General features: G+C 35.5%; 1 protein-coding gene across 1 annotated transcript in view; it reads left to right on the top strand.

Annotated features, from left to right (window-relative positions):
- TMTC2 (transmembrane O-mannosyltransferase targeting cadherins 2) overlaps positions 1–27,243 on the top strand; it is a 235,291-nt gene that overhangs the window by 176,591 nt on the left and 31,457 nt on the right. The window contains exons 8-9 of the mRNA XM_085222126.1: positions 5,879–6,000; positions 20,121–20,202. Coding sequence (XP_085078252.1) covers positions 5,879–6,000; positions 20,121–20,202 — 204 coding nt within the window. The remainder of the gene's footprint in view (positions 1–5,878; positions 6,001–20,120; positions 20,203–27,243) is intronic.

The following is a 27,243-nucleotide window of genomic DNA, read 5'->3' on the forward strand; positions in this document are numbered from 1 at the left end:
AAAGTACGTACTAAGGTTACACAGATTAATTTGTTTGGCATGACAGCATGCACTACAAAGGCCAGAGTCCAGCTCAGCTGCATTAAATAGGTAATATATTTTGTTTAAAGTTTCAATTAAAACCTAGGGTCAAAAGATAAAATAGTCCCTGTGGGATCTTGAACACTTTAATGCCAATATTAGGATTGCTTAAGGATCAGCCATTGCTCTCGATGTCTTTTGCGTTCTTGAAATCTGATATTGTACAGTTGATTGTATTACATTGCCATTAAAACCACGCTGGCCCACCTGCTACAGTAATTTGTACTCCTGCCAGTGAATTGGTGTGAGGTGGGGCATGAAGGCTTTATTTTAATATTGAAAATATAACAACAGAGATGCTGGAGTGGTGGTGGTCAGGTTTAAGCTGGCAAGATAAAGTCATAAAGATAAATGTTGTGTTCATACTTCATCTGCTCTTGCTGACTAACATCTGAATGTCTATTTTCAAGTGTGTTTCATGCAAAGTTTTTCAAACCTTTTTTAATGAGAGAAATGCAAGTTACAAAAGAAGCTAGCATTGCAGGAGTGAAATGGTTAATGATGCACAGTTTAGATTTCTCCTTGCTAATCTGCTATATTGCACATGGACAGAAAACAAATCATACTATAGTGAAAGCCAGGTACAGAAAAGGAAAAGGGAGCCAGATTTTACATCTGGTGCAGAAGTTTGTATCGTAAGCATGGAGGCTTAGCATGTAGAGAGACTTTTTGTGTTGATGATTGTAACATAACTATCACTTTATTTGATTATGCTTTTGAGTGGATGTGGCTGTTTGTACAAACCTGTTAATATGGTTAAGGTTCCTATCCTATTTGTCCCCCCACTCCCACTAAATGGTTTTTTTTATTGAATTACTTTTAAATGTTGTTCAGTACTCCAAGAAACACTTTCGTTGGTGTAGTTTTACAGTTCATACTGTGCAAGGCTTACTTTTTAAGAGCCAAAGATGATTAAGCTGTGAAATGGATATCCCATGTCATATCTTGTGCGGAGTGTGGTACCTCCACTTGTCTGAGCTCCAACCATCAGTGTACTTACTATGTTCCTCTATAAAGCTTTGCTGGTAATTGCTTACTAAATGTACACTGTGAACACATTTTTTCCTGTTAGATTATCTTTGTTATAAAAAAAGGATTTTTTTATTTCATATGTTTATTTTGTTCGATGATCTAGAATAAGAATGGAGTTGACTCCAGTAGTAAGAAGTGTAAAAGATTTTGTTCCCTTCTCCCCCTTCAAGCCCCATCCTAACCATACCCAAACTTAGCAGACTTCTATAGTTCACATCTGCTGCTCAAAAATGTGTGTAAATCTCTGGGCTGATTGACCCTTTTCCTGTTTTTTCACTTTATTCATGTGAGGGATTCAAACTGGGTATGAAAGTTACAGCACTGAGTTGCTGAGGGAACTGTGGATGCAGCATTTGAGACCAGTTTGGGGTTGTTGGTTTTTTTTTTGTCAGGTTCTCAGATTTTCTTAGTTTTCTCTCTTTGGGCCATTGAACTATAATTTCTTGTGAAATGCTTTTATTTTCTTAGACAGATTTCTGAAAGGGCCAAGAGTCTAAGCCTGTCGTATATTTATTTTTAACACATAGGATTTTCTATGAAAAGAGGCATTGGTAGACTAAAAATATAATCCAGTGCTGAAAATGGACTACAGAAATCCCAGTTAGGCGTGATTCTAATGGAAAGTATTTCTATAAAGAACATTAAAAAAAAAAAACAAAAACAACAACCTGTTCTGGTAAAATGTCTATGGTATACTGACAACAAAAATAAAATAATGAAGAGTACAATCACTAGTTCAGTTATGAATTCTTGGTCAGTTTGTACACTTACAGTTTACTGCTGTTTGCACATCTGTTGGAAAATGAAAATGAGCTTATCTGTCTCAGGTGAGCTCAGTGCTGCCATTTCTGTCAATACTTTCCATTCTCTGGAAGTCTTTGTGTAACAGGAAACAGCTGTGCTAAGTCCATGCTGTTTTGTGGTGCAACTATTTTGTTTTGCCCTTTGTTTATATCTGTTTTCTACTTCAGGTATATTTTTTTCAAAAGTAGATTACTGGTCTAATTAAATCAGATCAAAGGCTTTGCTTTGGCTAATTGAGGCCTGGAAGAATCTGCTCAAAGTAAATGTGTATTGGCTCCTATCCATCAAAAACCCACTTAAAATACAGTGCATTTCTTGAAATCTTCAAGGAGATTATTCTTTGAAAGAAAAAAAAGTACAATATGCTTAGTTTATGCAGATTGTGATGCTCATTAAGCTCACATGCTTCAGCTGTTTCAGAGAAGATGTGCATGCAGTGCATATTTATCACCAAGACTGAATCTCTTGTAGTGTATCCTACACATCAATACACTATAGCAAACTATGCTCCTAGATTTATTATGTTATTGTATGCACTGATACCTAAGGGGAAAAAAGAAGGAAATCATATATGCTGTGCATTCATGGTAAGCACATCTGCAGCCTTAATTTGCACAAGAGATCTGTGCAGCTGCATTGGGAAGGACACAGACTCATTATGGTATTGCAGTACACATGAGCAGAGGTTTCCATTTTTTTTCTAAGACCACCTCTTTATATTCCCAATTCAAAGAAATTATGGAAAAATGAAATTTAAATTATGACTAAAATTTCATAGTAGAGCTTTTCCTTTTTACAGTGCACCTCTGTCTTTGCTGTTTTGAGTTCTGCTCTGTTCTGGCCTTTTCTGTGTTACAGTTTTACCATCCAGATATTTCAGTGGCAGATAATTACACATACAAGGATAATACAAAGCATATTTACCCTGCGTTGTCTCCTTTACAGAGAGATTTCTTTTCAGTTGTCTTTATAGCCATTATCTTTTGAAGTCCTAAGAGAAAAATTTATGCTCTTAATCTGAAACTGTGAGTATGTGGAACCTATAGAAGCACAGTGCTTTTGCAGAAGCTTTTGCTCTTACAGCATGGCTTCACTGTACTTGTTGATAAGTCTGCTGTGTTCCCTACAAGCAGATGACTTTGGCTTGAGTTTCATAGAAGTCTGGCTGCTGTGGTACTGCAAGAATTGTTATCTATATTGAAACCAAGCAAATCAGAAGTCAGCAGGTGGGAGGTTAATCTAGAACCACATAGATAGGTCTGGAAAGAAAGAAAGATGTTTTCATACAAATGGCCCTTAATTAATAATACACAGTATATACTAAACCTGCCATGTGCTTTCTAATTGGAAGCTTTGCATTAAACTTGCATTACACTTCATTATCAAGTATAAAGTCAAGTTTCTGAGGAAACAGATGGTAGCAAACTGATTCTCTCTTACTAGTTAATATAGATATTTAATGTTTACTACTATCACTATTATTTATTTATTCTTAATTAATTTATCCAGGGGTAATTTTAGCATTTGTTGTTTATGTGGTATTTTCAGAGACAATCTTTCCCAAAGAATCTGGAGAAATATAGAAAGTTTGCTTATATAGATGTATATATACGCTTGATTTCTTGACTTTTTTTTTGTGCGTAATAAGATATATTCTGCATAATGTTATGTTACTTATTTGTGAGTGTCAGTATAGTGGAGAAAAAACATTACCATGTTGTTAATATCTCTGAATTTGATCACAGGTTTTGGGGAGCATTCGTGTTGTGTTTGCTGTTGCTTTTTCCCCAGCTTGGATGTTTTTTGGTTTTGGTTTGATTTGGGCTCTTCTGGAGTTGTTCTTCTAGCTTGGCCAGCAAAACTCTATTGGACCAGCAATAGAATGAGTTGGGTACTGCTGGGGCTGAAACATCAGCCAATTCTGTATGCAATCAGATATTGAGAATAGGATATGAATACAGAATGCTAAGTAGACCCTTCAATTAGAAATCCTGGTCTACTAGATGTACAGACCTGCACCCTTTTTTGGAAACATTCTATTTTCTGATAAAATTCACGTTGGCCTCCCTTAGCCTTGGATAGTGCAAATTCTGACTAATTCCAATATGGGGAATGGTGATAGCAGATAACCAGTTCTAAATTACCCAAAAAAGGGCAATGGCTGTAACTCAGTTAAAGAAAGAAGGATTTGCTTATCTGTCCCAAGGATCAGGGCTCACCAAATACTCCAAAATACTCCAAATACTCCAAAAGGAGGGAGATCCTTCCCTTGTAGCTGCCAGCTCTTAAATGAGACTTAGGGAGGGGAAGAACCAGATTCCACCCCTTCTGGTCCCACAGGTGCATTGCTTTCACATGTGCTCCCAGGGCTGGCTGTGTCCCTTCACCATGTGCTCAATCATTGATATAGGCTGTGACAGCAATTCCCATACATCTGGAAACTCAAACTTCTGCCACATTTCACCAAGGATTTCTGTGTTTTATGACAAATATAGGAAAAAAAAAATCTAGTGATGAAATCAGCACACTGCAGTGGGCATTTTCAGTTGTTCAGTTGGGAATGGGCACCTAGAGCTATATACACCTAGAGCAAAAGAGCTGTGTAATCATAGAATCATAGAACTGCTTGAGTTGGAAGGGACCTCAAGGATCAAGTTCCAACCTCCTGCCAGAGGCAGGGTTGCCAGCCATAGGTCACATACTAGATCAGATTGCCCCCCATCCCATCCAACCTGGTCTTAAACACCTCCAGAGAGGGCATTCACAACCTCTCTGGGCAACCTGTTCCAGCACCTCACCTGCTCTCTCAGTGAAGAACTTCCCCCTGACATCGAATCTGAATCTCCCTTCCTTTAGTTTAAAACCATTTCCCCTTGTCTTATCACTGTTACCAATGTAAAAAGTTGATTTCCCTCATCCTTATAAATTCCTTTTAAATACTGGAAGGCTACAGTGGTGTCTTCTCACAGCCTTCTCTTTTCAGGCTGAACAAGCCCAGTTTCTTCAGACTATATTCATAAGAGAGTTGCACCAGCCCTTGGATCATTTTTGTGGCCCTCCTCTAGACCCTCTCCAAAAGAGGGAGATGCAGAGAATTAATTTGAAAGCTGCTTTTCTTCACCACTATGTACTTGTTGATACTGCTTATTTCCAACTTTCAAGAAATTGGATTGTACTGTTTCTTGGATTTGTTTTGTATTGTTTCTTAGCTTTGCCCTCCCAGTACAGTAAATCTTTTCTCAGAAACTTAAGAACTGCAATTATCTATATCACAATATGTCCTTTTGACATTGTGTTCTTCAACATTGCCTGCCTCAGCCTCTCACAGTAAAGGGTTTTATTTTGAAAAAAATCCAACTCAGATCTTTTCATATGCAACTTCCTAAGAGTAGCAATTTTAAAATTAGAATTCTGTATTCTAGTTTAATATTTTTGTGGCAGATGACCTAATTTGACTACCTATGGAGATTAGGCTTCTTTGTATCGTACTTTCCCTCCAAAATGGTTTCAGGACTGCTTTCTTAACATTACCTATTTTTATTTTTTTTTTTTAAGTCTAGATTCTTGATGTGCTATGGTTAATTGCAAATGCATTCTATATTATTCCTTCTACTCCCTGCTCTGCAATGTAGACTGATGGCAAGAAGTAACTTTTCTATAGCAGATGTGATAAAAATTCTGTTAGAGACTTATAACTGAAACTTGGCAGTTGAAGCTACTTCTTGCAATTCTATTACAAAGCTTCCTAAACCACACTCTTTCAGCCTTAGTGAGGCCGTAACTTAAAAGTCTCAGTGAGACTGTTTACTGTTATTTTTAATTGCCGACATTCAAAGTACGTCACACTTTCCAAGATCTTTGCCTATTTAGTAAATAAAAAAAATTATAAATGAGATAATAAATATATGGGAAACTTGAAAAATTTTGGGATATTCTCATTAGCATTTGTTTGACCCTTTAGGAGAAGCCTATATGAGAATGAGCCGTCTGCCAGAAGCAGAGCACTGGTACGTGGAGTCACTGCGATCCAAGAGCGACCACATCCCAGCACATCTCACCTATGGAAAGCTTCTGGCTCTGACAGTGAGTTAATCAGCACCACCTGGGAGTCTTTTGAGTAGTTGAGGTGAAGGGACAGGAAGACTTTGGCCTGAAAATTACTGCAATGTTTCAGCTGTGATTTTTAGTGAGGGAATTTGATTGTGTATGGATTGTTTTGTTGTTTGGTTTTTTTAAATCCATTGCTGAACTATTACAACCTCTTTGTGAGAAGAAAAGAGTTATCAAAGAATTTAAACTTTATAATATTTTATTTAAAATGCCTTCTTTATAAATAGTTAGGTCATAAGCACTGAAATTAAAAATAGTGTTTGACCCAGGTTTGTTGTGGCAATCTATGACAACATATGGGTGTCCCCTGGATTTGCAAATTATATGTCTCATGCTTTGGATTTACACTTCTTCAGGAGTATCTCTTTGAGCTTCTAAATAGAAATAATCAACTCCTGTCTAAAAGCTACTTTTAACAAATCGGAAGAGTTGGACTTATTAATCTCTTCAAAATTTACTGTGCGTTTTGAGTACAGAGAAATTTGTAGCTCCAGCTAAACTAGCCCCACGATAGCTAGAGCACACAGTGCTAGTCATCCTTGATTTTCACACTTTTTGGAGATGAAAAGTGTTTTCTATTCTTCTCACTAAATTAGTCCTGTTTTAAAACTACCTTTTGCTTGTTTCCCAATTCACATTACTGTTTATTTTTTTCTGAGAATATCGTCTTTCCTTCTGTTTATTCCACATTTGCTTTCATTCTTTGCCCCAGTTACGTATTCCCTTCCTGTTCTCTACTGATATGCCTTTATAGGTTCTTCAATCTTTATGCTTCAGCCTGATTGTTTTTCTCAACTTTTCACTAGCTATAAGCTTTTTCTCTGACCTTGTTATTTCCCGCCCAGCCTTTAAGCAAAATGTGTCCTTGGACACAGGGCAGAGTTCAATTTAAGAAAAATAGTTCAGAATTAATTTTGGCTGATCCACTGCAATTAGAACAGAAGAATTCTACCTGAGCAACAAGTGACAACATAATTAGAAAGAATTAAAAATGGTTCTGTGTTGTCACATGATGTCTTGTAGAGAGTTTGGTAAAAGCTGTCTGGATTAGAGTTTTCAACTTCTACTGGAGGCAAGCTGTTAGTGTTACATCCCCACTGCATGTCCGTCTCAGGATCTGGAAAGGCATTTTTACTACGTATTACTAACATTTCCAGATCCAAGTAAAAATTCTCAGATATTCTTAAATGCATGCACTCACTGATAACCTTCCTCTGGAATACAAATGTAAGTAGGTTATACAGCAAAATTTCCTAATTTACCTTGCTTTTCTGACAGATCTCTATATATCTTGCACCTAAGAACATTATTAGAAAGTTTATATTATTGGCTTCTGTTTAGATCTTTGACATAGAAATTTCAATTTATTAGAATTACTATGGGGAAAGAGTTTTCTCAATTAAAATCCATATCTTTCTCTCTTTCTCTCTCTCTCTCTCTTTTTTTTCTTGTACTTGTCAATTCTATGCATTTTCTGAACTGCTGAATACATGAAATACAAGAACTGTTAAGGAAAATCTTGCAGTTAGTCTGGGAAAAAATATCTCAGTTTTCTTCGAAGTAACAAGATCTCAAAATCTGATAACTTCTTAAAAACATTGTGAGTCATTAAAAAGAAATTCTGAATTTTATCCCCTCATTATGAATGTTCAGTTATTGGTTTAAACATAAGTGGCATACCCAAACTATGGGAAGGAAGTGATGAATTGTGTACATAGATACTTAAAGTAGAATTGAGCTGTTTAGTTTTCTCCAGGGATATAAACACAAGGTACTTTCGAGGTGAATTTTGCCTTGAGGATCTGAACTATGCTTGTGGAAGAATGTGTCTTATTAGCCAAAAGGACAGGACTTATACACAGCTTTGAAATCCATTCTAATAACAGCAGCATAAGCTGAAAAAGCATTACTGATGTCTGTCAGATCTGTAGTAACGTCTTTATAAACACAAGAAAACACACTGATGTCAATGTAATTGAAGGTAGTGGAAATTTTTTTCAGGTGAATATTTCATTCATGAAAAAAATGTTGGTTTGTCTTTTATGTGGTGGAATTTGGTATTTCTTTCATTTAATTCTTTGAGTTACAAAGCCTGAAAAGACATTCAATAAGAAATTGGATGATGGAGAGATTTGGCAGTAGAATATGAATTTTTGTCTCCATGTTGGTCCCTAATCAGTTCTGCAGTCTACTATCTGCTCAATGATTCATATTAAATGAGTTTTGACTAGTTTCTAATACTCTAGCCTGTACTAGTTCTAGTTCCTATCACAAATATATGATGCCATAATTGACATCCTTCCTACAAGTCTGCATAGACTTCCTTGGGATTCAGTACTGTTAAGAACTACTCCCTTTGGTGTAGTTATTTTAGTCCATACTGGAACAGAGGTACCACTGTGATTTATTCTTCACTTAAACTTTGCTACCTAGGCTTCTGGTCATTTATTCACATCACAGCTGGTGTATTTATGAGAGAGAAAATCCTACTTCAGTAAGTTTTCAGATGTTAGAAGAGAGATGGCTTATAGGCTTGTTTCTCCTCATCTGTCATCTGGTTTTTTGGAACTAAACTTTCAGGCTTTGTGCTATCCTTTGTCTGAGTATAAGTGCTGAAACCAAACTATTGATAACACTTCTCTGTCTCTTTCCCAGGAGAGAAAGGTGAGATGGCTGATAAAGTGAGGGATGGGAGTGGATGCTAATATAGATAGAAAATTCTTCTCAGTCAGTAAAATTGAGGGATGAGGGGTGAGAGGAGGATGGTTTCAGACAAGTTCCAAAGTTCCAGCCAAAGGCACTATTGTACTATTTAAAAAAAAAAAAAAAAAAGGCAGTAAAATATAACCCATAAAGTTCACAAATTCAGATGTTTTAATTCCTGTCTTAAATTCCAATAAAGTTGGAATATTTTCAATTTTTAATATTTTTCCTTCTTAAGTCTGCTGCCAGTATTAATGTTTACTGAGAGCAGCATGGCATGATTCATTTATTCTCTTAGTGCCAATCCCGATACCTGGGCCATCTTCTTGTACCTTCTGAGTCTTTTTACCTTCCAGTGCGGAAATATGAGGCTGACCTATGCCCAGTGTGTAGACTGTAAAACTGCTTGTTCATTATAGCAGGCTCTTGTTTTCCAGCTTTCAGCAAAAGCTTGTCAGGTTCATAAACAGGGACACTGAGACAAATGAACATTCTAGAATGTCCATTGTTTTATTCATGTTATCTGGCTTTGATTCTTTCAAACGCAAGCTAGCATCTCTGCACGTGAAAAAGTATGTTTTCTAAATTCATGATTACCTGCCATTTCTTTTTTTCTTTTTTTCTTTTCTTGTAATAATGGATTCTACAGCACACATAAAATAAAGGCACTATATAGTCAGTTTAGTAGCTTAACAATGAAAAAAAAAGTGTACTTTTCGTTCCAACTTGAGCAATATTCTACATGGACAATCTTGTCTATTAAGTCTACTTTGAACTGGTAATTAAATAAGGTGATATCTCAAGGACTTTTCCAAGTTGAATTTTTTTCTATGATTTTATGCCACTTATTTTATTTTGATGCTGAAGATAGTTCCAATGTACTAAAATATATTATTCTGAATGAAGTCCCATGTATACACGTAATTTAAAAGCTTACTATTCTCTTCTATTGAAAAGAAATTTCAGAAGAGAATTTGCTTCTACTGGAATGGGCTACCTTTTGTAAAGTAATGAATTGCATCATTTTTACAGCTTTAAAAAGATAAATCACAATTCATCCACTATGATAAAATTAAAATGATTGCAGTTATGCTGTGAATGACAGATACTAATTCATGTCATTGTCTCTATCCATTTGCGTGTAGCTAATGTTGCTGCTGCTCCAAAGGGCAATTTAAATTTTAAACTTGCATTTTATGAGAGATTAAATGAACAACAGCAAGCAAAAGAATATTCTATGCTATTTTCTTTACTTTTACTAATTCTCGTGATTTTTTATATGCTCAATATGAGCATATAAAATTTATAAATGATTTCATAAGCTTCCATATAGTCCAGAAAGTCTTAAAAGACAACATGCAGATGAATATTACTGAAAACCTGAGTGTTAGTAAGCAGTTTGTTGATTTCTGGAAATGATTTAACAAATAGTTTGAAACATACTTATTCACAGTGTACAGGCCATTCATGAAGTAATTTTTTTTTTTTTCTTTTGAGGTTAGAATTATGGGAAAATTGATAGTGTAAGGTGTTACAAGCCCAGTCTCTAACAGGTCATTAGACAAACCTGAAGGAACAATATTTTCTTCTGTAAAGGCTACGTAGTTTTTGCACATATGTATCTGAAAATGTGGACTGATGCAAAATCAAGGAAACCCAATAAAAGTAAAACATGAAATAAAAATCCAAGTAAAACCAGCTTCCATTCAACACCTCTGAAAACCTGCTGATGGTTACTTCTTGTCCAGCAATAATAATTTGAAATGTTAGATGTAGCATTTCTGCACAGAATTAAGCATACTTTATGAATAACTGTAAAGATACATACGTAAAAATCAAAATACATTGTTCAGCTTGTTATAACTGGAATTTACATTTTGATATAAACTATATGCACAGAATGCAAAGTGCGCACACAAACACACACACACCAAGGTGTTAATTTGTCATTGACTCTTGAAATACCTAAATGGTGTACCTAAGTTTAGTGCAAATGCATGTCTCTATTCTTGTTTGCTTTTCTGGGTACAAGAAATGATAGTTGGACTTCTGCTGTACGTGCAGAAAATAACAACTTAAGGCTCAAAGAAATGGCTAATGAATGTACAGTCTTACTGCCTGGTATTATAAGTCACAGATATTTCATAAGCCCTATATTGGATAATGTAATATGTTTATATCTGAAAATTACAGCTCACTAGGCTACAATTTTTCTGAAAATATATTAGAACAGTAAAAAAAAGTAGTGTTTAAAAGCATGTATATAGTAACTCACCCAGTGGATGTTTTAAAGACAGACAGATGACAAGGGCTTAGCTTTTTTTATTGTGCATTTTTCAGAAGTGTGGCTGTTTAGGACAGCATTGCTTTAGCATTGTGTATTTGCAATCATTTTTAATATCTTTAACTTGTTATGCTGCATAAATTGCTTGATAAATTTATCTGTCAGTATGACGTGATAGTTATCCTAGTTGGTCTACAGTAGTACATGAGGCTAGAGTCATAGCACCTGGGTCTCATCCATTGCTTAGGTAATTTCTTTTTATATAACAGAGAAAAGCATTGTTTTTGTAAAAGGCTTTACAATTGTGAGGCTCCTGGTTCTAAGATAAAAATGAGTCTGTCAGAATGACAGTACCAGGTGAGGCCTTGAGCATATGCTGTAATTCTTTTTCCATTTTATGAACAGACTTTCCAGGAGAAAAAAGGTTGGATATCATGCTGAAAAAAAAAAAAATAAAATGCGTAACTGAGGCTTTTATAATGTTATTTTCTCCTCTCACTTTAATCTGTTCTTAGAGAGGAGACTGAGAAACCCTCCATTCTTATGGCTAGCCTCTGCCATCAAGCAGTGCATGGATATTGTAGCAGCACTCTAATCTGAGAAGCTTTACTTCAATTATAGATGTATTTGAAGATTTGTCTCATCTGTTCTGAGTGAAGTTGAGCCCACAAACCACCCCTCATAGCTTCCAGTAGTGCCTATAATCACCAATATACTTAGGGACAGCCCCATATTGTAACATTTATCATGTTGCATACAGGAATTACAGGCTTTACTGTATTTCTTTAGAAAAAAATTGCAGTGTTTCTTGCATTTTATGCGGCTCCACACAGTGCTGTTAATCTCCTTTTTTTAATGACTTGGAAAATCACCCAAAGTGCTGTAAGAAAAATTTACTTTGCCTTGTAAAATTTCTATGCTATGGCTCCAAATCATATAAAATTAATAATAATCACAGTAGAAGTTTCTTTAAAATCTAGAATATTTTATTTTAAAACATTTTTCTCAAAAGGAGGATAATGACAAAGAATGACAAAGACTGATAGAAGCTGGCACTGTTTGGAATTAAAATAAGTGAAACAGAAGTTAAGTTCTGAAGAAACTGAAATTAAATATATTTTTTAAGTTTTAGAATATTTACGTCTCTGTGGATGGTGGTGTTTTTCCCTGCTGTTGTTTGTTGCTTTTTTTCCTGACAAACAGGAGGCCAGAAACTTATGCTGCCATTGTTGGTTAGCTGCTAAATTACTGATAGTGCTACTATAAAATATCCCACAGTATTCAGTAATTGATGTAGTCCTTGAAAGTCATCTTAAAATAAGTGACAACTTAAAATAATGGAACGTAGGAGGAATAGAAAGACATGGGACTGCATAGGCAAAGGGGAAGATAGCACAGCAATGAATAGATTAATTCAGCAACTGCTATTTCTGTAATTATTTGCTTGTTCCAGCATGGAAAGGAAATCCGTGTTTCTGTTGGAAAGCTCTGTTATTTTTTATTTCACTGTCTGATCGCTACCAATTGCTATTGACTTAACCAATTGGAAGGAAGCAGGGACAAAGCAGTGCAGTCATGAAGTCAGAAGAGTCATGATTGTTTTTAAGAGTTAGCATTTGAAAAGCTGTATGTTAAATTCAGGTATGATTCCCTAAAACGGTTTAATAGTTCTTCTAATAATTTAATAACTCATTTAAATCATATTTTAATGGTTCCTCTAAATCAACGTAATAAGTATTTTTAGTAATATTTCTTTTAGGAATGAAAAATGATTACACATATACAAATCTTTCACATTTGAGAAGACATTTTCTGAATGATAAGATGAGCAAAGCTGTTAGAGATTTCATTTTGGGAGGCTAAATCTCTTGGCTGTTAGCACTGTATGTAGGAAGATATTTTAATCAAAATCAGATATATCACTTAAACTCCCATCATAACCAAGTATTAATGATGCTGAATCCTTCAGTAGGCGCTCCCTAGCAAACCCAGTGGAGCCAAACAATGGCTGCTTCTACTTCTTTGTTGTGTTTGAATTGTCTTTGGAATCTGACACAGATACTGTAATTTTTCTTGCCACTTCAAATCCCTTGGGGGTTACAACTGATCCAAGCACAAAGCTTGGATTTATTTCTGAAATTTGCAAAATGCCAGAAGTTGTTTTTGTTTCCAGTTTAAAAGCAATTTGTTTGTAAGGGATGGGCTAGTCCCCCTCCAGTGTGGAAAGTCATGTTTATTGACTTCAGAACCATGAGCCCTATTTTAATTAGGTTTCGTTATCTGGTATATCTAGAGCATTAACACCTCCAGGCAGAATGTCAGGATTTCCGAACTACAGAAAACTCAATAACTGACATCTACTGGGCTTGTGTTTCTTCTGAGCTTGGCTGCATGCCATAAGTATTGCGCCCAGAGATATAGTTTTCAGTCCCCTCAGGACATGTGTTTGGCTACATGCCAATTATAACAGAACTAATTGTAAAACAGTATTTTCATTTAAATAGGAAATATCCATCTAACTAGTTGCTAAATTACCCTGGTGCACACATTCAGATATGTAACCCCTAACTAACCTCCTTCAGGGATCTCATCTTCTGTATCTTATTTCTAACTTCCTGTAGTCGGGAAAAGGGGAGCCCTAAACTTCTTGCTTTACTCAACAGAAACTTAAAGCTTGTTACAGAAAGCACCGCTGCCTTAGGATGAACTGCTTTCATGAGAGAAAGAGATCTCTTTGTTTTGTTACATGGTGGGAAATGGCTGCCAGTTACCTGTTATTACTCCATGTGTAGTAATTTTTTCAGTAATCTCAGAAAAAATGCAAGATAGAAGCCAAACTTACTATGGAAGAATTTCATAGGGTTCAGAGAAAGCAGTATGTGGAGATGGTGAATTTATGTCCTACTGAATTGCTGGTGAAATATGAGTAGATCTTAATATACTACTTTATCAGAAAATATAAGATGTGGCTTAAGATGGAATGGAAAAGAAAAAGAAAGTACCTAATGTGGAAATGTACTTAACATTTCATTACATATTCTTGAAATAAAATAATCTAAAGTGTATGAAATAAAATAATCTAAAGCTTAATGACCATGGTGAACATTTCTATATAGATCTGGGCAGTAAATAAATCACAACGTATGGAATGGAATTTTTTGAAGTTTACTTAAGACTGTACATAAACTCCCTTGGTGTTAACAGTGATTTTAAATGAAATAAATAAATTTTAGATTTCATGTTGCCCCAAAAGAAATATTGAAAAGTAGACATATATATATTTTAAAAGACCTTCAAGAAAAAAAAAACACAAAACAAACAAACAAACAAACAACCTCTGCCTGCATTTCTTTTCCATGTCATATTGAATCCTTTAGTAAAAACAGAATGTTTTTTTGTGATGAGACCTATAAAAGAAGAAAATGGATGGGAAATAGCGCTAATATGTTATTACTTAATCAGATACATACTACTTTACTTGAAGAAAATATCACCTTAATATACTCTGAATCATGCCCCAAGCCAGTAAAGTTACGAGTTCTGCTTTAGATTCCTAAGTCTGTATGTAAGCAGTGATGTCACATTCAAAAATGCTTAAGTTCCAGTGTATTCCCACCAAAGTCAGTGCTTAAATCTCTACTCTCTGATTATCATGCCATTAATTATCCTCAGAGATGTAGCCTCAAAAACCCACTTTATGTTATTACTTTCTAAAATAAACTTGGCTCATAGTAAAATTCCACTGACTTCAGGAGAAACTCAGGCCAGTGGATTTTTAGTCAGCAGAAATACACCAATATTTGAAGGAGGACTGGGGTGATAGATCTAGATAAAAGTACACCACTTAATGTGCAAACAGTGGATTAAACAAAATCAAGATATTGCATTGTATTGATCATATGAACGCTGATTTCTTGAAGTAATTTGGAAATCCTGACGTTCTGACATTCCAGATTCTACTGGATTACATAAGCAGTATTCATAGACTTGAGTGTGCAAGGATTATGGTCCAGTAAAATGGCTAGGGAATAGAGCATCTATCATGATCATCATGATCATGACATGAAAGCATCATATAAAGAGCATATGAATGTGTCACAGTGGACAATGAGAAAGTTGCCTCACATTGACTGTCAGATAAACATATGCATATGGTGAATTATTAAATGCAGGTTTATACACTAATTTCCTCCAAATTTCTTGTCCCATATACTGAGTTCAATGTATTCCAATAAAGAGAAATGATATTGTCTTGCTCTTGAATTTATTAGAGAGCCATAACTTGGGAGTATCAGTGTTAGTAATTGTGATGTTTCTCAATATGATCATCTAAAGAGATGGGGGAGGAAGCTTTTGTTTGAAAAGATAACATGTTTTACAAACCCAATGATATTAGTTGGACAATGCTGAAAGAAGGCCTTTGGAGGGCTGTAAACTCCATCCCCAAGAGCTGTCTGTCTTTTTTTTTTTTTTTTTTTTTTCATAAAATTTAATAATCACTGCAAATCTTGCCTCATATATGTATATTTTTCTGGATCAGCTGTTAACCATTGGAAGTCACTACTTCTTTGCCATGTCCAGTTGTTTCTATTCAGTTCTGGTAAAGATGAGATCAAGAGGCAAGATTGAGCTCTCTGTTGCAAGGGAGAATAGAGACTGAGATAAATTTTGGGCCTGCAGCATGAGTAATGCAAGTACCATGTATTTCAGTGGGATTAGCACTTCATATGCAAGACATTCCCAAATAATTCAGAGTGATAAGTGCAGAGTTGTGGAAACATGACAAAATGGGGGAAAATGAAGAATCTGCTGATTTAGATGCTTACATACTAGATTTTAAATTTATTTCTACGTTGTAGGAGTAAGTATGAAGATCTTGTATGTCAGTGACCTCACTGTAAGATGTAACTCTCTAACTAAAAACCTTTGAAGAGTTTATTGCTAATTTACTCACTTCTACATAGTTTAAATTGTGTTTTTACCATCCTGTGGAAAATTTTATAAAGCAAAAAGAAATGGTTGAGAAACAGATGTAACAGGTCTGCAGTAACTTAAAGAAAGCCGAAACAAAGTCACAAGTTTAGGTCAAACATTTTTCCTCTCCTAGCATACTCTGTTATTGAGACACATGTCTAAAGGGAAAAAGGAAATATCTAAAATAACTGTTTATTATGTATTTAGTGACTGTATTTTTATCAATGTTCTGTTAAGAAATGTTTTCCCGTAATTCAACTCCTTTTATTAAAAAGGGAATACTTGCCAAAAAAAAAATTTGAGCCAATTTGGGGAATTAAAGTCAACTGCATTTGTGATGCAAATTGCAATCACATTATTGCCAGTTAAAGCTGGTGCAACTAAATTGCAGAGTGAAGTCTCTGCTCTACTGATTAAACCCTTGTGCATTTTGGAGGATGATGAATATTTACAAAATATGAAATTGGTTTAAAATTGCAAAGACCACCTAACTAGTAGAACCACCTTGCTGGTAGCCACTGTATCATCATAGTTTACACAAGAGGGTTATTCAGAGCTGCTCAGCTGTATTAGTCTTTTCCAATTTTATTAGCATCTCAGGATTCTTGGGCCTCCAGCAGCCTGAAGTACACCAGCTGCCTCAACATGAATTTGGCACAGTTCACCAACAGTGAGGAAAGAATTGGAGAGGGTAGAAAAAAATAGTAGTTTTGTCCTCGGTTTTCAAATATTTTAAGGATAAATGTAAGATATTTTACTGATGTGTCAGCTGCTCTTAGCTAGCTCTTTCTTTCTCCTGATAATCATATGTCTTTTTTAGGAAAGCCTTTTTTAGCAAATGTCTGACCGTATTAATAAGGTCAGACCCATTCTCTGATCTCTAGGGAAGAAGCAGCCAAGGAAACAAAACCCCTTGCAGCCTGCATCTACAGAGACCAAGTATCTTAAAAATCAACTTCCTGAATTCGTATTTAAATACTTAACTGTTTTGCTTCTGAAGCCAAAAGCAACCAGCCGCTCTGATTTAGGTCTGTGTGGTGTGTGGAGAGCAGGATTTTTAGGAAAGCCAGGACAACTGGTGTACTAGAGCCATTTGTCAGTCACATTTACTTTTTCACTTCTTAATACGGAAAGGTGATAATCATTGGCAATTTATCCTTATTTGTGCCCGGGTAAAAGAATCAAGTTTTCTTTATTAATAAAAAAATGCTGGAAGTTTCTACACATTATAGGTCTTAAAGTAAGGTCTAGGTCTGTTAAGGGTAGAATGTCAACACAGTCTTCTGAGCTGAATTTTGAACTGTCTTAATTATGGATTTTTTCCTCAGCAATGAGATTGCCATTCGTTGTTTTATGATCCTGTATCATTATGTCTTAGTGAGCTGAGCAGCCATAAATACGCCAGTGCTTCTGTGCAGAGGATCTCCATTAGGGCTTGGACCACCTACTTATTTCTCCTGATGAAACCAGTAGCTGTCAGATAGCACCTTTTCATTAGCTACTGACCTGGACTGGTTGTGAACTGGTGACCAACAGGTGAAAGGTATCTTGTATCCCGTTATTAATCCTTAGAGCCATCAAGTCCTTCTGTTAAAGTCTTATGAATAACATATTTATCCTTCAAATAAGTCTGCTAGCATGCAGTTGAAAACCTACATTTTTTGCTTTGTAAAGTTGCCAAAGCATGTGGTTGTGCATATACAACTGCACACCCTCCTACTAGAAATTGGGAGGTTTCCAGTGGCTCTTAATGCCTACATCTGTGTGGGTCAATACACATAGCAGTGAACATGCACACAGAATGCCTTCCTGCACTTCCTGCACTTCCTGAAAAGGTACTTTTCAGCTGTTCAAACAATTATTGTGGATTTTTGTTAAAAGCTATTTTTCCCCCTTATGCCATATGTTTTATTTAACTCTGAACCCATATGATGGGAAAAGGCAATTGCAGGGTTGCCATGTTAATGTAACTACATAGTGCCTATGTTCTGTTATGGAAATTGGGTTGTTGAAAAAAGTTTGAATGTACTAATGGTTGTAGCCTGACACTGTCAAATGATTAGATTTTATATTATTTGACATGGATAAGAAAACTTACTAAATCTATGCCGAGGTATAGCAGCAGACAGAGGACATTTTTAGGTAATATGACACAAGCTTCCTCATAGTGAAAGACAATGTTTTTATCTTTTTTTTTTTTTTCTTCTTTTTCCCCCCCCCACAAATGTGGATAAATGGAAATAAAGGCCAATATGAACAAATGGGGTTATGCTGATCATTTTTGGTCAGTTTGTTTTATGGCTTGGTTAATATAATGTAAGATTTTCCCTAACCCCTTTTCCTATTAATGAGTATTTGGACCTATTAACATCTCAGTCCTTCTTTTAATACTGTACATACTGGCATCTGTCATCATTATGTCCTGCAGGGCTCTTGAACTTGGGTGTAATACGCCATTTGGAAAATGCCAAAAAGAGAAACAGTCATGTATTTTTGGTGATCCAATAAATGAAAATTAATCATGTTTGACAAACGTTTGTAGCCATCTATTTCTCTAGTCTGAAGTGACATATTTTTTACTGTATCCAATGAACTGTTCTTTTATGTTCTAGAAATAGACACAGAGGCAGAGCGCGACCAGCTAAAACTAATGATGATCATCTGTTTGGGAAAAAAAAAAAAAAAAAAAAGCAATGAAGCACAATCTATAAATATTAGTTCTGACAATGTATTCTGATATATGTCATGTGCCATTCTTTTTTTCTTTAAAAAAAAAAAAACAAAACAAAACAACACAACAATGCTGCAGTACAAGGTAGCACGTTCCTTAGTTTAATTGCTCCTTTTGGCTTTCAGAAGTCTTGTGGTTATGGTTTCAGGAATGTAGTTTTACTAAAGTCAGTTTAGTCAGGCTAAATTCTTAGTGCATGTGAGCGTTCTGTTTGTGAAACTTTAATATTAGAAATGGCAATTCTGCTTATATCTCAACCAAAATGCTGTCTTTAAAAATTTCAGGCTATCTTGGTTTTGATAGAACCCAGTTTTGATATACTTCTTTATGTGCTGCAGAATTTTATTCTTTCTTATTTTCTTGTCTTTAAGGCCCTGGAATCTGGAACAGCTGTAATCATGAACTTACCTCACTATTACTCCTATGTTAACTTGTGGGATAGTTCAGGATGTTTGCAATGTCTATTTCCAGACCACAAAACTTGTGAAAACCTATATCTGTGAAATAACAAGAAGGCCAACCTTGAGAGATGCATAATACAGTACCTTTCTACCATGGTGATTTAGCTTAAATGTTCCCAATTATGGAGGCCTTCTGTTTTCTAGTACAAACCACAGCAACTGATTTCATGAGGATAGGATTGAACAGGTCTCAGGTATCTTATTGAATAGCTGATGATGATTTGTGTTTGAGTATGAGACTTGACTAATCCGGTGTCACTGGGTTTTGGATTTTTTTCATGATAAGAATAATGGCCACTTACAAATCTATTCTGTCATCTTGTGTCCAGCAGTGCAGGTTTAGTGTCTTGCTGATTTCAGTGACAAGAAAATCTGTGGTTTAGAATATTCCTGTTCTTCTTACCATCACTTTCTAGATTTTATTTGTTTTGTGGGTTTTTTTGTTTTTTTTTTTTGTTGTTGTTTTTTGTTTGTTTGTTTGTTTGTTTAGTTGGTTGGTTGGTCTTTTCCCCTTCCCTTCCCTTCCCTTCCCTTCCCTTCCCTTCCCTTCCCTTCCCTTCCCTTCCCTTCCTTCCCTTCCCTTCCCTTCCGTTCCCTTCCCTTCCCTTCCCTTCCCTGGATTGGTAAGATGCATGTCCAGAAAAGTAGCATGGAGGTCAATGTTCACCCCAAACACTTCATAGTATATTTTTTTGCTGTATATGTCTGCCATTTATTTGCTTCTTGGACATCGGTTATGCTGGACACATTTCTTCCTCAGTTTGGAGTTCTGCAACGTAAAGTAGCAGATCGCAATACCTATTGTAACACTTAAGCATTCGTATTTGTTTTTCTCTAGTGCCTGGAATTTTGTAATTGTAACTGCATATGAGGGCTCCATGTTGACACACTATTCAAATAATCTTTCCCCCTCCCCCTTTTTTTTTTTTTTTTTTCCAAGGGACGCAAGAGTGAGGCAGAGAAGTACTTCGTGAAGGCAATTCAGCTGGATCCTACCAAAGGAAACTGCTATATGCATTATGGTATGTTTTAGACAGATAGGGTTTCCACACATATACCAGACTTGCTGTTAGTCTCTGAGTGATTAAGGATTTGAAAAGCGCTACTGGCATAATACTTTCTTTAAAGGGGAAGAAACTAATCTACCATGTATAACTTCATCTCCGTTTCAATTTGTTAATAACCGCAGAGGGAGAGGTGAAGATTTTCATATCTTGCATAGCTTTCCCCCTGTGAGGGAATTTCAGTGTTGCTGAAATTGCTGGGAAAGGAGAAAGGCAACTGCTGCCATATGTCTAAGCTTCATGGTCTGGAATACCATTATTAATAGTTTTGGCCTAACTTTGCTGCTGGCCATGGTTGGGCAACTCAAGGTTTTACTTTTGTGCATATGAGTTCTACTTGCCAGTGTGTTTGCATTTTGTTGAAGACTTACGAGTCTTAAATCTACCTCCTTCCCAGCATCTTCTTGTCTTGAAATGGATAAGTATTACAAAAGGTTTTGACAAGTTGACTATGTTATGTCATACTAAGGCATGAATCTGTTTAAAGCACTCAGTTAATTTGACATTATCCTTGTAAGTTTGGATTGTTTTTGCTAGATGTGAAAAAAATATTTCCAGATGTGATTACTCCCAAGGAACCAAAAATGTTTAACTTTATGGACTAATTTTCACTGTATTTTAAAACTGATAATACATGAATCTATAAAAAATGCAAGTTACATAGTCCCAATTGGAAAATATGGAAAGAAGTAATAAATTCCAATATAGTTAAGGAAAAAGGTAGGGAACCACAGGAACTCTGCATATATCTTTGTATACTGTTTTAATTTCCTCTTCAATTTCTAACTAGTGAATGTAATATAGATGAAAATGAATGGCCAAAACAGAAATTTAATCTCACATAATAATCGTATTTTTATTTTGTGTGATTTCCTTCTCTGAATTGCTCACACATTTTCTTTCTGTTTGGTCCAATTCAGTGAAAAATTCTACATTGCACACTCCCATAATTAATGCATGCATTATTACTTTGAATATGTCATGCTATTTAAATGACTGTTTGTCAGTGTTTCATAATTTTGCATTATTGGTTAGTTCTATTCATGCCGGTGCAGGTAAATTTCATAAGCACATAAGTTCCATTATTTCACTTGGATATTAGTATAGCTGATGATATCTTAAAGTAATGAGGAAAAGCTGCAGTACATTGTTTCTTGAAATCCTTCTCAAGCCCCCTTCCAGCCTTACTAATTAAGAGATTATCTTCTGTGGTCAGAAATTCTATTTGCATACAAATTCAAAGGTATGTCTCAACTATCCATCAGAACAATTGAAGTTAAGAATGCAAATAATTTATTACAGATCCAGATTTTTGTCTCTTCTCTTTCATTACCTGATTAACTTGCCTGTCTTTTCCTGAAGTATTCCTTATGTGTCATTTCCAGTTTACCAGTACACTAAAAGCAAGGTTATTCAAATCATCATTCATGTCTGCTGTATTTTATTCTTCATTACCAGACTACAACATTAAAATAGTGTATTGTTTCCTAATTAAGACTATTCCCTAAAAGCTTTAGCAAAGTTTTACTTTATTGTGCTGCAAGTAGAGTAAATGGTTTCCATGTACTTCTGCAGTGGTCATTATGGCAAAATAAATGAGATTCTGTTCTGCAAATTTGCAGTGAAAGTCAAAACTTGGTGAGTGTTTGGAATATATAGTAGTAAAATGTGATACTTAAGGGCTGTAGAGACAAGAAGTCTCACTGTACAAGCTACTGGATCTCCATTGTGGAGTATTTTATATGTCTGTTGAATGCTAGTTAAAACTTGTCTTGCGATTACATAGCTTCTGATCAATTCAAGGAATTCAGCAGTGTTACTCCATGAGGAAGATACACTTTCTTCAGATTGGCTTACATGTCCATGTAGTACAGGTGATCTCAAAATCTTGTCATTTCAGGCACAAAACATTATAAATTTCGAAATAGATTGTCATTGCTTTTCTTTTTCTTCTTCCATTCTCTTCTTTCCCTTTCACTTCTTGTATTGATCAAGAATCTTTAGTGTGTATTACCAGGGACAGACATTCCTAATATTAAACAGGAATCCCTGGTGAACTGTAGGTGCATCTCTGTATTTGTTTTAGCACTTGGTCACAGGTATGGTCTGTACTCTATATGTCATATTGTGCATAAATAAATAAATAAATAAATAATATATATTTTTTCTCAGCATGAATGTATTGGAACAGCAAGTAAAATAGTTGGCATTGATCCCTAATAAAACAATACCTCACTGAACAGGCAAATGGAAAGAGCAGTCTATTGGGACAAAACGGCATGTTGGTGGGGGTAGCATGAATATTATGTTGTATATACTGAAGATTATCTTCCAAATGCACATGTATGCACACAATTATAGTTTCTGCTCCAAGGATGTGCATATGTTCTTTTTGACTTCTAAGTTTTTGGGCTTTATTGGAGCTATCTGAAATGACTGTTGATACACTGTATCTCTTAAGAGGCTTACACTTGTATTATAAGGTTCTTTAATTCAGGCCATAAGCCAAAGCTATTCTTAGAAGATATGATTTTGTGCAGGAGTCAGCTTATTTGTTCCCATGAAAATTGAGGTGAACGGCTTTTTGGATCTCCTTGGGATAATACCACCACAGCATATTTCTGTGCTGGAGTTACAAATAGTTTTGTGTAGGTAACTTGCTTGCTTTGGATTTCAGTGCATTTTAAGCAGTGTGTCACAAACTCAGTATAGTTGGAGATGTCTGAAAGGAAAACTAGTGAAGAGTCTGAAGAGCTCTAAATCCCTCTGCACTGCAGATGTTGTGCTGCTTCAAATCATTTGGGGAAGTGTCTCTTGACCAGAGAGGAGTGACCAGAGAGCAAGGCAGCCCCCTCTGAGACTGAAATGCAGGTAGCTGCTCCTCTGTGCGCTCTTTTTTTTTCTTCTGTTCTTTCACATGTAATTTATCTGAACATCTGAATGTTGTCCACAACCACTGTCTTACAAAGTGTGAGTTTTGATGGGTGATCTGATATAAACTACTCAGGTGCATAGTACACTGCCAGAAACATCAAGCAGATGGAAGAGATAAAATGCATATCAACTGGGAGGAAGAAATGCAGAGGGGGAGAGTGCAGAAGCATCAGTAAAATTTGATTTGTTTATTTTTAATTCTCTGGCAATGAAAAACCTTTGGATTATTTTTTGTTTGTTTGTTTGTTTGTTTTTATTTTGGGCAACCTACGTGCTTTTAAACAAAATACTGTATGAAATTATATCAAGTATGAGATTTAAAATTTTTTTTGAATTGTTTTTGAACATTAGTTTTCTTCTTAGATGTGATGTATGTAATGTGTAGTTACATTGTTCAGAGTGCTGAAGCTTTGTGCCTTTGGTCTTCATTGCCTGAAGAACAGCCTAGGAAAACTTTATTTAGCTCCCAAATATGTAAGGAAAAGATCTTATGAAAAGTGTAATAATGAAAAATGAAATGTGCAAGTTGTATAAAAGGGAAATGTCAGCTATGACCTAGCAATGAAGTTTTAATGATTTCTTCAAGAGCTTTGTGCCAATAGTAGAAATGTCACCTAAGATCACAGGAAGTTCAGTTCTTGATCAGTGAAATGAAAAAAACCTGACTTTGCAATTTGTAATTCCAGTGAATGAATTGTCCATTTCAGACTGGCAGATTGGTGAAGTTCAGTATATGCTGACTAATAAATAAAACTGAGTTCCTGGGTCTGCTCTATTGGGAACACCAGATACTACATAGAGATTGAGTGTTGAGTAATTAAATTCAGTGATGAGATGGAGTCAGGGCCAACCAGATGCAGTATGCCCTTCTCTAAGTCACTTTGCTAGCCTTCCTAGTATGCATGCAATGAACCTTTCTGCAAATGAAATGTGGAGGTTTGTTTTTTTTTTTTTTTAAACTGTGTGGGAATATTAAATATATCATACTTTTGCTGGGAAGCTATAAAAACAAGTTTATGATACTCAAACAATATATTTTTGTAGACCGTGTACTTTCTAAAGAAAAAAATATCTCCATTTTGAGCATACAGGGCCATCAAACTAAGATGCTTGAATTATGTCTTGTACCTGCTCCTACAACATTAGTGAATGTTATTTAAAGAAGATAGGAATTGCAGATCTAAAACAGGCAGAGAGCTGTAACTTACTCAAATCTTCCAACCTTTCTGCTCCCAGAACTCTCTCCAATAACTTCAAGAAAATGTTCAGCTGCTATTAGCATAGACATTATTTCTTCCAAAAGGAAACCCAACAAGAGGGATGTAGTAGAAATTGAACTATTTGGAAGAATTTGAAGTCTTGCTTGCATTTTTCTTGGCAGCTGTGAATAACTTTAATGAGCATGTGTATAAACTTTCAAGTTCTTTTTGCTCCTCTTAGGCTGTTGCTATCATACAACATTAAAAGAAGATTATTACAAACCATTCTAATAACTATTTATTACAAACTCCCTTTAGAACCCATCACTGAAGTGGAATGTAGTGGCGTATTTCCAAGCAGGTTAGGTCACTGACCCTAAATGCTGTGGAATTTACATGTTTCTGGCTCTTCCCTTGAGGTATCCTTAAATGTAATCATTTTGACATCCTGAATACATGGTTGACTCTGCTTCCTCAGCACAATACACTAGGCTGCTCAAGAGATATCGTATAGAAATTTTAGATCGGAAACAGTGCTAGAAATATGGCTTTATGCTTCTTTCATGCTGCCAAAATTTGGAGTTTCTGCAGAAACTGAAAAGCTTGTGGTTGCACACATCCCCAGAGACATTTTTGTTAATGATCATATGTTTTGACCTATGATTGCAATCTCATTATGAAGATTTTTGAAGAGAGAACATGGAGCTGCTACAGAAGTGCAACTGGATAGATCTTTCCCCTCCACGTATCTCTTTTCCAAATATCATCAGGCGTCTGGGGAATTGTATAGTGTCTAGAATCTAGATTAGAATGTGAAAAAGCATCAGATCCTCTGTACTATAATCAATTTTATGTTTCAGTGAGAGCTTCTAGCGATCCAGATATGGTTACAAGCTCAAACACCGAGTCTCAAAAGCTCACGATTTATTTTTTTCTCTGTTACCTCTGGTTGTGCTCTGGATGACATCCAATGGTCTATTTTGCACAACTGCAACAGATAACTTTTTCAGACAAAGGAAAAGGCATAGAAAAAGGACTGTTTCAAGACAGTGCAGATACCGATGTTGCAGCACACACTGGCTTACACCATCTTTTTATACATCTTATTTGCATGTAATAGTTTTCTCAGAAGGAAACAATTGAGAGGATAGGCTCCCCAACATCCCTTTCAGCGAGAAAGGCAGAGAGAGCAGCTTTATATAAGGATAGAATAGGATATAAGAAACAGTAAAATAAACTGGAAAGCTGCCTTCATCTTTGTGACTCTGATGTAAGTTCCCTTTGTTTATTCTATCACATCCTACAAATTCAGTGAGAAATTGTCTTAACAGGGAAGCAGGATCTTTAGCGAGCATTTTTCTTGCACTGGAAACTGCTCATTCACAGCCAATGAATCTGTTTTGAAACTCTTGAAGGAAACAGTTACATTAGGTCATGTCTGTTGACTTGGCATCTTGCAACATTGATTCATCACCTGCAAAGTTTTGGATATCAACTCAGAGAGGAGATCTTTTCTCTCATTCCTTCCACAGCTATTGAAACTTTTCCATTTAGAGAAATACCTGCATCTGCTCCTTTGCTCCTGATTGCCACAGAGTTAATGACAACTTCAGCCGTGGTCCTGCCACTGTGCCAGTCAGAATATAATTCAGTTCTCAAGACATGATCTTGTAGCCTTTATGTATGCTTTGGATTGACAAAATGCATTAGCTCACCCAGCACATGATACCTGTTTTGGTTTATGTTGGAACTGAAAGTGCTGTAAAAACACTAACAAATATTGGGCTTCAAATCCTCAGTGTTGAATGTGCTGAAGGTATTGCTAGTGACATTCATTATAAATAGATTTGATATGTGAGTTTATGGTGTTGATATATCCACCTCTCAGGTTAAAATAGTTAGGTTGCTACCATGGAGAAAAATCTTTTGGGGAGGATAAAATACAAAAGACTTGATGACAAAGGTATATCTATTTAAAGAAAAGGAAATGTTAACAATTCCCTATTATGGTGGTGGGACTAGGAGATCTTTTCCTTCTTACTAGGAAAGCAGTTTACTTAGCTTTTCTTGCATTAGTAAAGATATTGGGACAAGAACATAAATTATTGAAGTTTGAATAAGAACAGAACCAATAGTATTCAGAGATCGTTCAGAGTGATTTGTTTTAAAAGCACTGTTAGCAAGATGCACTGTTTTAGAAATTCTCCTTGTTTTCGTACAAAGTGCCTTTGACTGCTTGCCAGAGAATAAAAAAATAGAAAATTTGAACCAAAGAAAGATTGGTGCAACGTTCAGTTTTATCTAGTGAAACAAAAGCTCATAATGCCTGTAGGGTAGAAGATGATAAAACACATTCTTGAGAAAGGCATTAATGTCCTTGTGCTCTTAACGTGAAAGATATTTATGCATAGGCATATCCCAACCAATTAATATCTTTTATATTACAACAAAGTAACAGAACTAGTCATTTAGATGTATGGCTTCTAAACAGTTCTTGGCACATGTCTTAAGAAAATGCTTTACAAATGTTCATAATCATTTGAGAGAGACTGTTAAACAGAATAGAGCTGTCTGCTTTCATCTCTTTGGATGAATATTTGTTAAAAATTTTGGCAGAAGATGAAAATCAGGGTGGTTTTTGTTGTTGTTGGTTTTTTTTCCAACTACTAGGAAATGGAAACTGTCCATAAAAAGAAAATTGAAATTGATTGAAGTACCTTTTTATGTTATTTTTCAGATACATGTATATTGCCTCATTTTTTTTCCAGACAAATGTGGACTCAAACCACTGTTGATCATTTGAAAGAAAAAGTTTGAACAATGCTGAAGATGTAGGATCCTTCAGAATTTATGCTGTTTCTGATGC

The sequence above is a fragment of the Meleagris gallopavo genome, chromosome 1 (assembly GCF_905368555.1).
Source record: "Meleagris gallopavo chromosome 1, MGAL_WU_HG_1.1, whole genome shotgun sequence".
NCBI lineage: Eukaryota > Metazoa > Chordata > Aves > Galliformes > Phasianidae > Meleagris > Meleagris gallopavo.